Here is a 15848-nt window from a genome sequence, read left to right as displayed (position 1 = left end):
TTCCTTCTCCAAAGTCGGCCCTCGATCTCCGTCCACCTTTAGGGGTCACCCAGGCTGACTGAGACCAGACCGGGAGATCCAGTCCGCCTCCACGGTGGCCGCGCTTGGAACCGCGCCTCTGGAAGGTTCCTGAGTGGCTGACGGTGGGGGCGGCTCCACGGAAGCTGGGGCGGAGCCGGCGGCGTCCAGCAGCGGTGCTACGCCTCCCCGGGCCGCTCGGCCGCGCCCGCTGGCGGAAGCTGCGCTCCGCCGGGCTAGAGACGCTCTGGTCGAGGGACCTCCGCGCTGCAGCAGCTGCTTTCGGTGGCTCGCCGGCTGACCGGCTTCCCACCGCAGGGCCAATGCAGCGCTTAGCGATGGACCTACGGATGCTCTCCAGGGAGCTCTCCCTCTATCTGGAGCACCAAGTCCGGGTTGGGTTCTTCCGCTCGGGAGTGGGCTTATCCCTGATCCTGGGCTTCAGCGTCGCTTACGCCTGCTATTACCTGAGCAGCATTGCCAAGGTGAGCCAGGGGTTAGCGCGGGCGCGGGGGCGCAGGGCCGCGGGGGGCTTTGCTGAGAGCCACGGCAGCCGGCCAAGCTGGAACTAACGCCGCAGGCGCGGTTGCCTAGGGCCGTCCTGGAAGCGAGAATGCTGTTGCTCCCGAGTTGTTGCCCTTTCCCGGGCATCTGATGCACGCCCTTTGAGCGCGGGCGGGAAAGGGGACCAGCTCTTGTCCGCTTGCCTGTGGGTCCGGCCCGGATCCTTGGGCAGCAGCCAGGACCCCGCTGACCTAGGTGCAACGGTACTGCCCTTTCCCCATTCGCTAGCCTGGCAATGCTGTAGCACTTCTGATTCCCTTATCTCAACTCTTGCCATCCTCTAGAAGGGCTTGGTAAGTCACTCTTTAAGTCCGTTGTGACTGCGAATTATTTGTGTCAGGCTTTTCGAAGGAGATGTAATCGGAGGGAGCGCGCGCGAGAGGGACGAGTCTGCTCATTTCTGGTTTATGGTTGGCAGAAACTTTGTTCTGGACCCTTTACTATAATACTGGCTTTCCCCACAGAAGCCCCAGTTAGTGACGGGGGGTGAGAGCTTCAGCCGCTTCCTCCAGAACCACTGTCCCGTGGTGACAGAAACGTACTACCCAACGGTCTGGTGCTGGGAGAGTCGAGGGCAGACACTCCTGAGACCTTTCATCACTTCTAAGCCCTCGGTGCGGTACAGGAAGTAAGTATATTTCCATTTGCAATCAGTTCTTCAAAACCGCATGGTTTTTTGCATACTCCCAGTCCTTGGGTAACCTTTAGTAAGCATATAGAAAAGAAAGGGGATTGAAAATGGAAGTTTTGCGCCCCCCCAACCCAACACACACACTCAGTTGCAGGAAAATATTTCGGTATTGCCTTTCACTGTGCGTGTGTGTTTGTGTGTGTGCGTGCATGTGGGCCTTGATGTAACGGGTTTATTTCTAGAGAAGTGTTTGAGGGTTACTCTTTTCCAATTTGGCATGCATCTGTCCCTGAGGACCTAGATCCTTTGATGATATGTACCAATTCACTGATGCTGGGAGTGGGGATGGGGTGGAGAACGATGCCAATTAATTTGGATTTTGCATGATGGACTCCTGTAAAAGGACTTCATATTAATAACCAAATGGGTTCTTGATGCTAATGTCCTTGGGGTGTTAAAAATATAGTCCAGAATTTATCAGTAACCAGAAGATTTAGGTGGTGCCTAATATTAATTTCCCTGAGTCATCTAGTCTTTCTTGAGTTCCTTTTGTTGCCTGGAACTTGCACTATTTGGGAAAATTCTTTAAGTTCATAGATACTGTGTGAGAAGTACTTTAAAATATTTAAGAAGCAAATTTTATAATATACTCTGTGGGGAGACTGCATTATTGAGTTGAAGGGCCAGAGCAGTGATCAGATCAGCACTTTATTTATTCATAATTCCCTGATGAATTATTTGGGTGACCTCAATCAAATAGGGGTTAAATGCTGGATATTTTAGAGTAATGAGGAAATGCTTAAGATAAATATGTGAAGTACTTTGCAGATCCTTTTTATATTGCTGCCTTTTTGTGGTACTGCTGGAAATACTTTATGGTACTAATCTCATATCATTCTTGTAATAAAAGAAAGTGATATAAGTGTGTATTAGTGAATGCTGAAGAAAAAGCTCTTTTCAGATGACCAAGTCATGTCATATATTTATAAAATTAAGACACTAATATTAAGACATAACTTAAAACACTTATTGAGTATGTCTTTTTTTTTTTTTAAAGATTTTTTAATTTCTTNAAAAAAGATTTTTTAATTTCTTTATTCAACAGAGATAGAGACAGCCAGCGAGAGAGGGAACACAAGCAGGGGGAGTGGGAGAGGAAGAAGCAGGCTCATAGAGGAAGAGCCTGATGTGGGGCTCGATCCCATAACGCCAGGATCACGCCCTGAGCCGAAGGCAGACGCTTAACCGCTGTGCCACCCAGGCGCCCCTGAGTATGTCTTTTATTTCTTTCAGTGAACTTATTAAAACTGCAGATGGAGGACAGATTTCACTGGACTGGTTTGATAATTGTAACAGTAGATGTTATATGGATGGCACCACCAGACCTACTATTTTATTGTTGCCTGGCCTCACGGGAACAAGCAAGGAATCGTATATCCTTCATATGATCCATCTTAGTGAAGATTTGGGATACAGGTACCAATATAAGATTTATTCCATTTTTCACGTAATTTGTCCTAAATGAAGCACAAATAGACCTGTATGTTTGTTTCAGAAATGCTTGTTATTTTTTGCATGGATTAAGCAATTCCCTAGATGATTATTTTTCTCTGCTTCCCCCTTTGCCTTTCTTTTTCCCCCCCGGGAAGATGCATAACTGAATCATCTCACAGGAAATAGCACTTAGCCTAGTAGACACTGAGCAGATTTTGGATGAATGAATGAATGAAATTAGTATCACCTAGGAATTGACATAGGACCCAGGTCTGAGAAGCAGTAGGCCCACTGAAAGGAGTGCTATAGAAAATAGCTATTACAAACCCCTGAGAGAGTACATGGTGACCCTCGTGTCTCATTCCATATTTGAGCCCTGAATCCACTAATCTTGTCTCATTGGCTCAGATCTCAAATGTAAAAAATATTCAGAATCCCCTGGTAGTGAGCCTTGTTTTTCCGAAGGTGATCCATGCCTCTTCTGTCCACCTGAGTTTGCAGATACACATAACTAATGTCCATTTGATGATGCCATAGTATTCTTTAGTAACCATTATTCAACTTAGTCACCAGGTACAATTTCATATTTTATAAGTGACTTAGCAACTTTAAGTTTCAGGTTCAGCTCTAAAATCTTACAGCAGAGTCATTGTGAAAAGTACTGCTTTTTTTGTGTCTGTCTTTTATAGCTGATGGTAATTATTATAATGGAACACTCTGAGTTGCATTTAAAGTAGAGTTGTATCTTTTGTTAAACTTGAAACACTCTGTGTGAAAAATTGATATAGGGTTTATATTAATAAAAACATTTTTGTGTAAATGGGGAAATGCCAGAAGAACTATTTCCATTTTAACAAGTTAACTCTGATCTTTTATAGATAAAACTTATTTTGTCCACAAAATGACAGTGTCTCAGATATTTTCATAGATGTTCCAGAATTATTGTTCTTGTGAAATTTGCACTAATAGCAGGAATTCATGATTATCCATGGTTAGCGTCATCCAGTTAGATGTGAGGCTTGATTCCAATTTTTTGCTAAAACTTAGTCATGCTCAAAAAGTACAGATCATAAAGCCTTTTGTGCATATTTAAATTGCTGATTCTATACTTGGCCTGAGCTGTCTCCCAAGACTTAGAAAGTGCTTTTAAAAACAATGTAGTTGAAACTCAAGGACTAAATTTCATAAGCCCTGGAGTTGCCAGTACACAAGGCTTTTTTCCATCATTTGTAAAAGTTGCCACATTTTATGACCATGGCTATCATTACATTGTGCTTCAAAGCTTTTGGAAGATTCTGGCTCCCCTGAGAGTTAAAATCTCTTCTGTTGATTCAGAAATTTTACGGAGAATGTATGATATAAGGAAGGTTTTGTGCTAAACCCTATGAGGAGATACAAAGAGTTGAGAAGTTGTCCCTGCCACAAGGAGCCTGTGAGAAGGGTAGGCTGGACGGGTCACAATCAGCTGCTTTGAAGACCCACCTTATTTGGGTTTCAGTAACACTAACAGTGAATTAGACTGGACTTGAAAGTAGCAGAATACATGAATAAGCAGAATACATGAACTTTTCAGTGGCCTTTGGGACTATCCCCTTTTGTTTTTAACTACAAGGGATCACTGAATCTAAGAGAGGGTGTGTCAGTTAGCTTTTGCTGTATAACAAACTATCCCAAAACTTAGTAGCTAAAAACAACAACCATTCTGCTCACAATTCTGTGGGTCAGGAATTTGGGCTGAGCAAAGCTGGGTGGTTCTCCTGGTCTTGGCTGGGATCGTTCATGCATTTGAGGTCAGCAGCCAGGACAACTCCATGCATGGGGACCCTCAGCAGGGATGACTCATCTCAGCTCCATGTGGCCCCTCATCCACCATCAGGCTCACCCCAAGTTTGTTCATTGGGTGGCAGAGGGTTCCAAGAGTGCAAAAGTAAAAGCTACAAGGTGTCTTGAGGTTTAAGCTAAGAACTGTCATAATGTTGCTTCTGCCACATTCTAGTCCAAGCAAGTCACGTGGTCAACCGAGAGTCAAAGAGCAGGGCAATAGACTCCACCTCTTGATAGGAAGGCCTACAAAATATTTTTGCAACCTACCACAGACAGCAAGGTAGTTCCGAAGACCACTGAAGTGAAAAAAGAAAAAAAAACAAAAGTTCTGCAACTTTGGCAGAGACTTGTGTTGAGTCCTGTGAGGCTGTGTAATATAGGGGTATGCGTGCGGGATTTGGAGCTGGGCCTGGGTTCAAATGTTGGAATTTCTACTTACTGAGTGACCTTGGCAATTAATTTTCAACTTTACCAATTACAGTTTCTCACTACAGACAATTTAAATGAGTTAGAATATATAAAGTCCTTGGTTTAGTGACCTGAACAAAGTGGGTCTTTAGAAATGTTTATGTCTTCCTTCCTAGACTTTCTATTCCCCGATCAGAATAGAATACTTTTTACAATTTAAAGAGCAAGTACAAGCAAACCTAACTCTTGGGAGATATAAACATCTAGTTTCCTTACAGGAATGCTTGGATTGTATTATCATGTCTCTTACACAGTAGAGTTTCATAGGCAGTACAAACACCTCAAAACCTTGGGAGTGTATTTGCCTTCAAGCCCCAGTTACTGTCTTGTGTTAAGGCTGAATGTGTAGGAAAGGTCAGGTCACCAGGGAACTGTTGCTTTGCTGCTGAATTATGATTTAGACATTAGAGAGAATTTAACTCCTGGCATATGACTAAGTGAAACATAAAGGTTTACTATTGTTGCTGTTAAAAATTTTGTTTTTCCTGTACCTGAAAACTGACAAAGACACAGACTTTTCTGTGAGGTTCACCAATTCATCATTTACGGTGGATGGGATAGAAACTAAGCTGAAGTTCATTTAAGATCATCGGGAGCAAAAGCTTTACCAGGAAGTCAAACTGAAATGAATGGGGAATACATGGCCTACCTTCCCGTCCTTCTCCATTGGCTGCGTGCAGTATGTACTCCTTGGATAAACTTGCCCCTGAGGGGAGAAGAGAATTGCTGAACCAGAGAGCCCCAGTCATGCTTCCAAATTTTATCAGTCAGATAAGCCCTCCATCTCCTGGAGTATGAGTAAAGTAAGAAAGCCCAGGAGGCCAGGAGTGTGTTTAGAGAGAAGCTTCCCTCATAAAAATCAGAGAACTAGAGAAAAAGTTACACCCATATGAAAGATAAAGTAGTTAGAAATCTTATCCATTCATTCAAGATTTTTTTTTAAATCTCTATTTGGTAACACAGCCTAATAGGTATTATTTTATGTACCTGAATATTGTCTGTTTTCTTAAATCTTTTCCCCATTGCCTGAATTAATTTTTAGCACTACAACTAAAAAGGGAGAAAAACTAACTCTGAGAACATCCAAATCATCTTCTACTTTGACCTCTTTTATTGAGAGCCTTCATCTACTATTTTGTTCCATCCCCAGCTAGTATTAAAAAGAGTGAACCATCCAGAATTATGTAATAATAAGTCCATTGAAATCTAGGTCAGTCATTAAGTATTTTTATCAGAACCTATATTCCCAAAGCACATACAGTCTAGCTGAAGTGACAAAGAATATGCAGTAGTAGGGAAGAAATGCATTAGAGAGAACCAGGACTAGCTACAAGTAACAGAAAACTCAAAATAACAATGACTTTAAAAAGAAGTCAGACCAGGGCTCTATAGAGTCAGGAAGTGTTGCATCATGACTTATGGCTGCTGTAGCTCCAGCTATCACATCTGCATTCCAACATCCAAGAAGGTGAAAAAAAGACCAGAGAATGCACTATCTTTCTTTAACGGTGCTTTCCAGCAGCTGTGCACACCACTTTTGCTTCTATCACATGGGTATGCTCCTCAAGGCAGGCTTGAAAGTGAAAACTTTATTTTCGGCAGCAATGTACTCAAGTGAAATTGGGAAACTCTGTAACAAGGAAAGAAGAGGAGGACGGATCCTGGGAGATAACTGGCAGTCTTTAGCACTGAGTGGTCAGTGTTGCAAGTACCAGGATTCTGGAATATCAGACACTGAGTGAGACATTTTATGGAGGGAAGGGATAGGTCAGCAGTGCCAGAGGCAAGCAAAAGGTCAAGGAGAATGAGGACAGATAAAGCAAAATTGGAGAAGATTCAGCAGGGCAATGAGGAAGGAAGCCCAACTCCGGAGGGCTGCGATGACCTCAGGAGACAAAAGCAGGAGTGGATCACACATCTTGTAAGATTGACAGAGGGAGGAGGAAAACAGAAGAGGGGTTAGAAAAGAACAGAAGAATGAATGGAGGGATTTTTCAAGATTGTGGATGTTTACTTTGAGAAATTTCCTTCTTGCCGTATTTTAAAAAGCACGTACAGAAGCACAGACTTTTAAAAGTGGTTTGACAGGGGGCGCCTGGGTGGCACAGCGGTAAGGCATCTGCCTTTGGCTCAGGGCGTGGTCCCAGCGTTATGGAATGGAGCCCCACATTGGGCTCCTCCGCTGTGAGCCTGCTTCTTCCTCTCCCACTCCCCCTGCCTGTGTTCCCTCTCTCGCTGGCTGTCTCTATCTCTGTCAAATAAATAAATAAAATCTTTAAAAAAAAAAAGTGGTTTGACAGGATTAAGATCTTCTATCTTTCTCTGCAGAGCTCACCTATTGGTAGTAAGGATGCTGTTGTCCAGCATTTACATATTGGCGAGAAACTGGAACTGGGAGGTGATTTAAAAGCAGCTTTTAGTGTTCCTTTGCTTTCCGGTTTGGAGTTTGGACCTGTGCATTTTGGATTTAAGGGAAAGTATCACCAGTAGATAGGAAGCTTTAGGTGGTGCATAGCTTTTCCTGCAGTATCAAAAGGGCACTCGGAGGTCACCTACCCCGTTTTCCTGAAGGAGGAAGGAAGGGGAGGCAGCAGAACAGAAGGGTGAGTTCTGACCGCTCCCCAGTCTAAAAGCAGTATCTTTAGGTAAGAAGTCACTTTAAATTAACACCAGGATGTGTTTATCTAAAAGTATTTTTTAATCTATTTTTTGTTGTTGTTGAAACAATTGGGCTTTCAAAGTTTTGAGAATGAGTTCAGTTAACTAATTATTTGTGAGACTGGCTAGATGACATGGTACATATTAGAAAGCACTGGGGGAAGACCTAGCTTATTTAATGGTATTTCTGAAAAAAAGTTATGGTGGATACTGACAATGAGTCTCCTTCCCTGGGGAACTGATTGTTAGATGTTCCATTATAAAATGATACCTCAATTACCAAAGTTTCATGGACAAAGCTTTTTTTTTTTTTTTTTTTAATCAGAGCTGACATGCACTCAAAGGGTACTCTGTGTTCAGAGCATTCATCTTTGGAAAAAGAGACGACAATGTTACTAGCTTAGATAGCCCAGGGCCACAGAGTGAGGTGGCGAATTGGATTATTGAGTCAGGTCCGCTTGGATTCAAGTCACAACTTTGTTACACACTTTGGTGTATCCACAGACAAATTATTCAATCGATCTGTACCTCCGTTTTCTCCTCTGTAAAGATCACTAGACCTCATAGGACTGCAAGGATTACATGTATATATATGAAAAGTGTTGTCCTCCAATGAACATTTGAAAAAGTATTAGCTGTGAATCTTAAAGGAGCAAGTCACATCTTTGGTGTAGGGAAGAGTCACACTCTTTTGGTCTGGTCAGATAGAAAGGAGGTCCTTACTGCCTAGGCCCTACTACCCGGCAAGAAACCATCCCAGGAGGGCCCAGAGACAGCAGCGTGCCTGGCCAGGCAATGAGAGGTACCAGGAGAAGGTAATGCCTTGCTAAGGTGGAAGGAAGTTCCTATCTCCTGGAACACATACACGTTTCTAACCCAGTTTGGCTCAGAAAGTTGCCTGCAATAATCTGTGACACTGAAATAATTCCTATTAGTTCATACTATTAATGTAGAACACTTTTGTTAGTAAGTGGTGTTTTCCGTAAGCTAGTTCAACTGGTTCTTTAGTTGACAGAATCTACAGAAATAGCAAAGAGATCCAGCTAGAATTCAAATGAGTAAGGTAAAATCCGAGGACATCAGAAAGCAACATATACTCATATGTTAGGGAAAATGGGAGAGCTAATGGGGGGAAAAGATTTTAATAAAATGTTATGAGGTTCTTGAAAGAGAACTTAGCACTAGCTGTATAAGGTTTTTAGCTTCTTCACATGAGGGATAACTTTACCTCTTTTTTCCCCTTGTGGCTACTGGTTTTAAAATATTATACCTAAAAAAATGAATTGCAGTAACTATTAACTTGTTGATTTTTTTTTTAATTCAAAGGGCCCTTCGGAATTTATGATCAGCAAGAGATAACCAGAATTGCCATTTTGGTTTACTATAATTAAATTTAGCTTTTTATAGTACTTGCCACTTGCGAGGCCCCATGCCAGGTGCTATGCTTAAGTTGTCTTATTTAATATGTACCTAATTCCAAGAGATATATTATTATCCTCATTTTACCAACCAGAAACAAAACTACCGTGTTCATAATTTCACCAAAGTTAGACAGTTAACGTGTGAAGAGGTTAAGATTGACAACCTTGTAACAGATAAATGTGTGGGGTTTTTTTTTAAGGTTCTTTGAAATTTTTTTTTTTTAAGATTTTATTTATTCAACAGAGATAGAGACAGCCAGCGAGAGAGGGAACACAAGTAGGGGGAGTGGGAGAGGAAGAAGCAGGCACTTAGTGGAGGAGCCTGTTGTGGGGCTTGATCCCAGAACGCCAGGATCACGCCCTGAGCCGAAGGCAGCCGCTTAACGACTACGCCACCCAGGCGCCCCAGGTTCTTTGAAATTTTGATCATTCTTTAAAAGTCTCCTTTGCTTGGTGTCTCAGACCCTTGGCTTGAGTAAACTAGCTCCTCAAATCTCATGATTATTGTCTGTCAGAATAATGTAGACCTGTAGCATCATAGGACTCTTCCATCAGAGAAATTCAAGACATGACAGGCAAACAAGTCATGTTTCCTACTCAGGGAATACATTTTGTAGGGAAAGAGTTGAAACCCAAGAGAATGAGGTTCTTGAATCATGAATTAAGTTTCACCGTTCTCCATTACTATGTGATAATCAGGAGTAGGGTGTGTAATACAGTCGATAATATATTCTTGTTAATTATTGTGTTTAATTTCTGATGCTTTACATTCTAGAAAAGGAACATGAGTTATATTAAAATTAATCTATTTTAATATATTTATGACATTAGTAAGGTTGGAAATGTTCAAGTATCATTTTTTTATTGTGTAAATGTAAATTAGGGTAAGATAGTTGATAGTGTTGATCAGACTATTTATATCTTCATCAACGTTTTTTTGTCTTGTTGATAGAAGGATGTTGAAATAAACTATGATTTTGGATTTTCTATTTCTCCATTAATTCTGCCAATATGTGCTTCATGTATTTGGAAGCTCCGTTATTAGTCATATATATGCGATTTTTAATGTTCCTATGATTTAACTCTTTTGCCATTATGAAATGTCTTTCTTTATCTCTGGTTGTGATGTCTATCTGATATTACTGTAGCCACTCTAGCCTCTTATACTCACTGTTTACATGATTTTGTTTGTACTTGAACTTTCAAAGTATATGTGTCTTTATATTTAAAGTATATTGCTTATAGATAGCATATAGTGGGGTCTTGCTTTTTTATCCAGTCTGACAATTTCTTTATTTTAATTGGGTTTTTTAGTCCATTTACATTTAATGTAACTATTGATTTGGTGGATATAGGTTTACAATTTTAGTGTTTGCTTTCTGTTTTTGTTGTTGTTGTTGTTGTTCCTTTATTCCCCTACCACTTCTCTTTCTCTTTTTGAGACTCTGAGTTTTTGTCTTTTTATCAACTTTGGAAAAAAATTTTGCTATTATTTATTCAAATATTTTTCTGCTCCGTTCTTTCTTCTCCTCTGGGACTGCAATTATGTACATATGTGTTAGATCTTTTGATAATATACCACGAAACACTGAGGTTCTATTCATTTTTTCAGTCTTTTTTTCTCTTTCATCTTTATATTGGAACTATAATTTGCAAGTCAAGTGAATTTTTTATTCATATATTGTAATTTTCTGACCTAGAATTTCCATTTTTAATAGGTTTTATTCCTCTGCTGAGATTTTCTATTTTTTTAAATTCATTACAAGCTTATTTTCCTTTATGTCCTTTAGCATAGTTATAATGGCTGCTTTAAATCCTCATCTACTGATTCTAACATGTGGACATCTCAGGGTCAGTTACATTGACTATCTTATCTTTTGAGTATTGGCATGTATTCCTGTTTCTTCATGATCTAGTAATTTTGGATTGTATTCTAGACATTTTGCATGATCCATTGTAGAGACTCTAGATTCTGTTATATTTTTCCAAAGAGAACTGATTTTTGTTTGTTTCTCTTATCAGACAGGTAATTTGCCTTAACTCAAGCTTCAAACTCTGTCTCCTCTGTGGCAGACAGCAACTGAAATCTCTTCGGTTTTTTATCCTTAGTTTGACTGCTTGGAGCCTCACATCTATATAGATGAAAGCTTAGCCAGAGCTGTGGGCTCAGTTTTTACCCAGAATTTAGGACTCTCCCTCTGTGTCTCTCTCTTTTCCAAAAATTTCCTTTGTTTTCTAGCTGCTATAGTTGTACCAAACTCTGTTTTCTGGTTTCTCAAGCCCATGAAATAGCATTTCTATTTGACGTTTATCCATCATTGAATAATACCAACTGGTGCCTCCCCTCAGGCAAAAAGCTATAAAAAGAGGAGAAGCTCACCCAATGTCATTTTTTTTTCTTCCAAGTGTCAACTCTCATTTAGTTTCTGCCCTGGTCATTCTCCATTGCCTTTAAAATTTATCAAGACTTTATAGATACTATTCTTTGGGAGGATTGGCCTAATAGGACCTACTCTGACATTTCTGGAAGTATAACCTCCTTGTCATCTTTTCTTAACCTGGCATTCAGAACCCTATGCCTATTTTGGTCTTAACCTATTTTTTTTCCCATCCTTATTTTCTATCATTATACTCTATGGAGCCATGTTTCTGCCAAGATGACCTATTATCTCATCCCTTAGAAAATGTTATACATTCCTACTTTACATCTTTGCTTACATTGCTCCCTCTAACCCATATTATAACCCACACTTTCCTTCTTCTGAAATCTTTACCATTTTCCAAGCCTCAGCATAATACCTATCTGGTTTTTTCCATGAATTCTTTCCTAATCAATTTTCCCCAACCTACACCATTCATTGGACATTGAATTGTACACTGCCACATTTATTGTAGTCACTCAAGCAAAAGCATAATGCATTTCTTTTCAACCTAACTAGGTTATACTCTCTTTGAGGCCAAGAACCTTATATTTATATTTCATTTTCCTCCTGCAAGCTCTAACTCAATCTTCAGTTCAGTAAATAGTCTGCTTAATAAATTTTTGAATGAATGAGTTATTCCAATATTAATATTTATGTAAAGTGCCTAGAACGTGAACTGGCACATAGCAAACAATGATCAAGGTTATCTGTTGTTATTATTATTATTATCTGAAATCAGCATATGTATGAATGTTCCTCTTACTCCACCCTCTGATTATGATTTCTGTTCTTAGATTCAAAGACTTGTAGAATCTTAGAACTAGAAAATATTTAAGGTCACCTGATAAAATCCCTTTATTCTGGCAGATCACTGGGCTTGAGCAGATTCAAGGCTTTCTGGTCCATCTCACTATAACAGAGGTTTTCAATCAAGGAGGCTATAGACAGCCACTCCTATTATTTGATCCAAAATGTCCACAGCACTAAAGGTTGAGAAATCCTGTGCTACAGTAGCTCTATGACCTTTATTTAACCTTCCTTTAAAAAGACTTACCTGCTTTCCTGGTTAACATGTTCTGTTGTCACAGAGAGTTCTTAATACCAGATTTATTATTTATTTGGTACTTCTTTATTTATATTTCCCTGTGTTGAGAAGAACATTTAAATAGCTAGAATATATAGGAAAAATAAGTTTTGCAGGACAATTTTCCTCATATTTTCTAACTTTTAAAATTGTTTAGGAGAGCTTAGAGAGTGGGATGTACAGCTTGTGAGTCGACACCTTCGTTTTGCACATGACGAAAGAGTGATTTAAAAATGGATGATGTAGGGACGCCTGGTGGCTCAGTTGATGAAGTGTTCAACTCATGATTTCGGCTCAGGCCATGATCTCAGGGTCATGAGATCAAGCCCCACATTGGACTCTGCTCAACAGGGAGTCTGCTTGGGATTCTTTCCCTCTCTCCCTCTCCCTCTGTCCCACCCCCTACTCATGTTCTCTCTCTCTCTCTCAAATAGTCTTTAAAAAAATAAAATAAAAATGGGTGATATTGGGGCGCCTGGGTGGCACAGCGGTTAAGCGTCTGCCTTCAGCTCAGGGCGTGATCCCGGCGTTATGGGATCGAGCCCCACATCAGGCTCNGACTCTGCTCAACAGGGAGTCTGCTTGGGATTCTTTCCCTCTCTCCCTCTCCCTCTGTCCCACCCCCTACTCATGTTCTCTCTCTCTCTCTCAAATATTCTTTAAAAAAATAAAATAAAAATGGGTGATATTGAGAAGGACAAGAATTTTGTTCAGAAATGTGTCCAGTGTCATACCATGGAAAAGGGAGGCAAGCATAAGATGGGGCCAAATCTCCATGGTTTATTTGGGCAAAAGACAGGTCAAGCCCCTAGATTTTCTTACACAGATGCCAATAAGAACAAAGGTATCATCTGGGGAGAGGAGACACTGATGGAGTATTTGGAGAATCCTAAGAAGTACATCCCTGAAACAAAAATGATCTTCACTGGCATTAAGAAGACAAGGAAAAGAGCAGACTTGATAGCTTATCTCAAAAAAGCTACTAAGGAGTAATAGTTGGCCATTGCCTTATTTATTACAAAACAAAAATATCTCATGACTTTTTTATGTGTACCATATAATTGATCTCATACACCAGAATCCAGATCATGAATGGCTGATAGAATATTTCTTTTGGACAGTCCTGACTGAAATAAGATACGATCAGCTTTTCAAACTTTGATAGTAATTCTGATTCTGCAAGTGCTGTCACTGTTTTTCCCTTCTAAAAATATGATTGGAGTTGATTAGTAGTGTGCAGCTTTTCACAGAGATCGTAAATGCCATCTCTGAACTTACAGGAGATTGGTTTTATATTTAGATTTATATAACTGGTTATATTAATGTATTTAAATACTAAGGAAATCCCTTCACTGTCTTATAGAACAACGAGACAGCTATGTTTCACGTTGTGTTCATTTGCCTGTTAAAGGCAAGGGCTGAAGATACGCTGGCAATGTCTACTTTATCTTTGGTCTTAACTATGCCAATTTAATGAAAATTCACTGCATTTAAAATGTTGCCTTTTGCCTAATGAAAGGCATTTTAGTGTGGTTTATGTATAATATTGAATAAAGAATATTTAACACTTCTCACATTTTATAGATGATCTGTGAGGTCAGATGCTTTTAAGATTCAGTGTGACCATATAGCGGCAGACATGGCTTGTGAATTCTTTACTAAATCAGACTAAGTTAAAATTCGGGATTGTCTCCTAAACAGCTATTCAGAAATATAACTGTGAAATTAACATATATGTATGATTGGTAATGGTGCTTTTGCTGACTCATTAGAAGGGTTAAAATAGAGAAGATACATCAACAGCACAAATTTGTAAAGTATGTGATAAGGCTTAAGATAATTGAAATCACAGATCAAAAAAAAATTGGGAGAAATTATAAAAATTATTTGGAAAGAGATGTTACAAAGTTAACAGAGGCTTATCAAATGTCTTAGTAATAGTAGTTGTACAGCCAGCTCTTTTAGCTTTATATGTAGTGTTTCCTGATGACTGCCAGGGCAGAAAAGGGGTTAGAGGAAAGAAAAAGCTGGTTACTTGTCACCAACTGGAGTGGGAGAGAGAGACAGAATGGTAGAATTCATTCTGTCTTCCTCTGTAGCTGCTTTTCTTCTTCATTCTTTCTTATCTCTCTGCCCAATTTCCAAGGCTAGAAGTATATACAGTGATGACTGCTACTGACTGAACATTGTTAGGAACAAAAGCCTGTGAAGAGGTCAGTACATTTCCTCCTCTAGCGAGAGACACCAGAGCTGTGATCTACTTTGCAAAGTTGCCTGAAGGGAAGTACAAATATCCCAGTCTGAGTTGGGGAGAAAATCCCAGATGTACAGGCTGCTTTTTCATGAGTTTGCAGATCATCATTTTCTGTGCCCTCACTAGTTCTGTTCCCTTCTCGCAGTGGAGGTCACATGATGACATCTTGCCTCGGAAGCCATTTTTATCCTTATGTCGTGTTTGCTCTCTAAAGATGGCTCTTGGCTGGATGATTAGGAGCTTCAAGGTTCAAGGTCACAATTAAGTTTAGCCCCAGTTCTTGTGTAACATAGGTGCTTATGCAAGTAACTGCATGTGGCTTACTTAAATTTTATGTTGAGTGTGTCTTGCCATTCTTTTTCTTTTTTTTAAGGATTTTATTTTTAAGTAATCTCTACACCCAATGCGGGGCTCAAAGTCACAAACCCAAGATCAAGATTTGCACACTCTACCAACTAAGCCAGCCAGATGCCCCTGTCTTGCCATTCTTTTTAGCAAGAAAAGACTAAGGACTGATCCTACTCCCAACTTTTCTGCATGTTTTCAGAGTATATTTAAGATATTTCTTTGACTAGTCAATAAAATGTAATATTTCTAGCTTTTCTCAAATCAGATTTCTGGTGCATTTTTTAAATTTTTAAAGATTTTATTTATTATTTGAAAGAGAGAGGGAGAATGAGCATGAGAGAGAGAGTAAGCACCAGTGGGAGAAGAGGCAGAAGGAAGGGAGAAGCAGACTCCTTCTGAGCAGGGAGCCGGCCATAGGACTGGATTCCAGGACCCTGGGATCATGACCTGAACTGAAGACAAATGCTCAACCGACTGAGCCACTCAAGACACCCCTGATTTCTGGTATTTTAAACATTTCCTTTTTTTTGAGTTGCGCCTAATAAAATTCTTTGTATGAACTTTCAGATGAAAGAAAGAATTCCTTTGCGGAAACATATCCTGAATACTACATGGAAATTTAACCCCTCCCCCCACTATAAGAGCTAGTTGTGTATGTTCT

At 40.0% G+C, this 15848-nt stretch overlaps 2 protein-coding genes across 4 annotated transcripts in view; both read left to right on the top strand.

Annotated features, from left to right (window-relative positions):
* Positions 1 to 207: 207 nt before the first annotated feature.
* Positions 208 to 15848, top strand: part of ABHD3 (abhydrolase domain containing 3, phospholipase) — a 40936-nt gene continuing 25295 nt past the window's right edge. For 2 of the 3 annotated variants that reach the window (XM_019809103.2, XM_002928345.4), the window contains exons 1-3: positions 210 to 503; positions 1047 to 1210; positions 2507 to 2689. In XM_019809103.2, the coding sequence (XP_019664662.1) occupies positions 342 to 503; positions 1047 to 1210; positions 2507 to 2689 (509 nt within the window). In that variant the 5' untranslated portion in view covers positions 210 to 341. Of the gene's footprint in view, positions 504 to 1046; positions 1211 to 2506; positions 2690 to 15848 lie in introns of all 3 variants that reach the window. The other variant, XM_034642594.1, reaches the window with a different exon arrangement.
* On the top strand, positions 13264 to 15514 carry LOC105241648 (cytochrome c-like). Its single transcript, XM_034642596.1, has one exon. The coding sequence runs from the start codon at positions 13264 to 13266 to the stop codon at positions 13576 to 13578; it is 315 nt and encodes a 104-aa protein (XP_034498487.1). The 3' UTR covers positions 13579 to 15514.

Source organism: Ailuropoda melanoleuca, chromosome 14 (genome assembly GCF_002007445.2).
Source record: "Ailuropoda melanoleuca isolate Jingjing chromosome 14, ASM200744v2, whole genome shotgun sequence".
In the NCBI taxonomy this organism is placed as follows: domain Eukaryota; kingdom Metazoa; phylum Chordata; class Mammalia; order Carnivora; family Ursidae; genus Ailuropoda; species Ailuropoda melanoleuca.
This window is presented reverse-complemented; position numbering and strand designations above follow the sequence as displayed.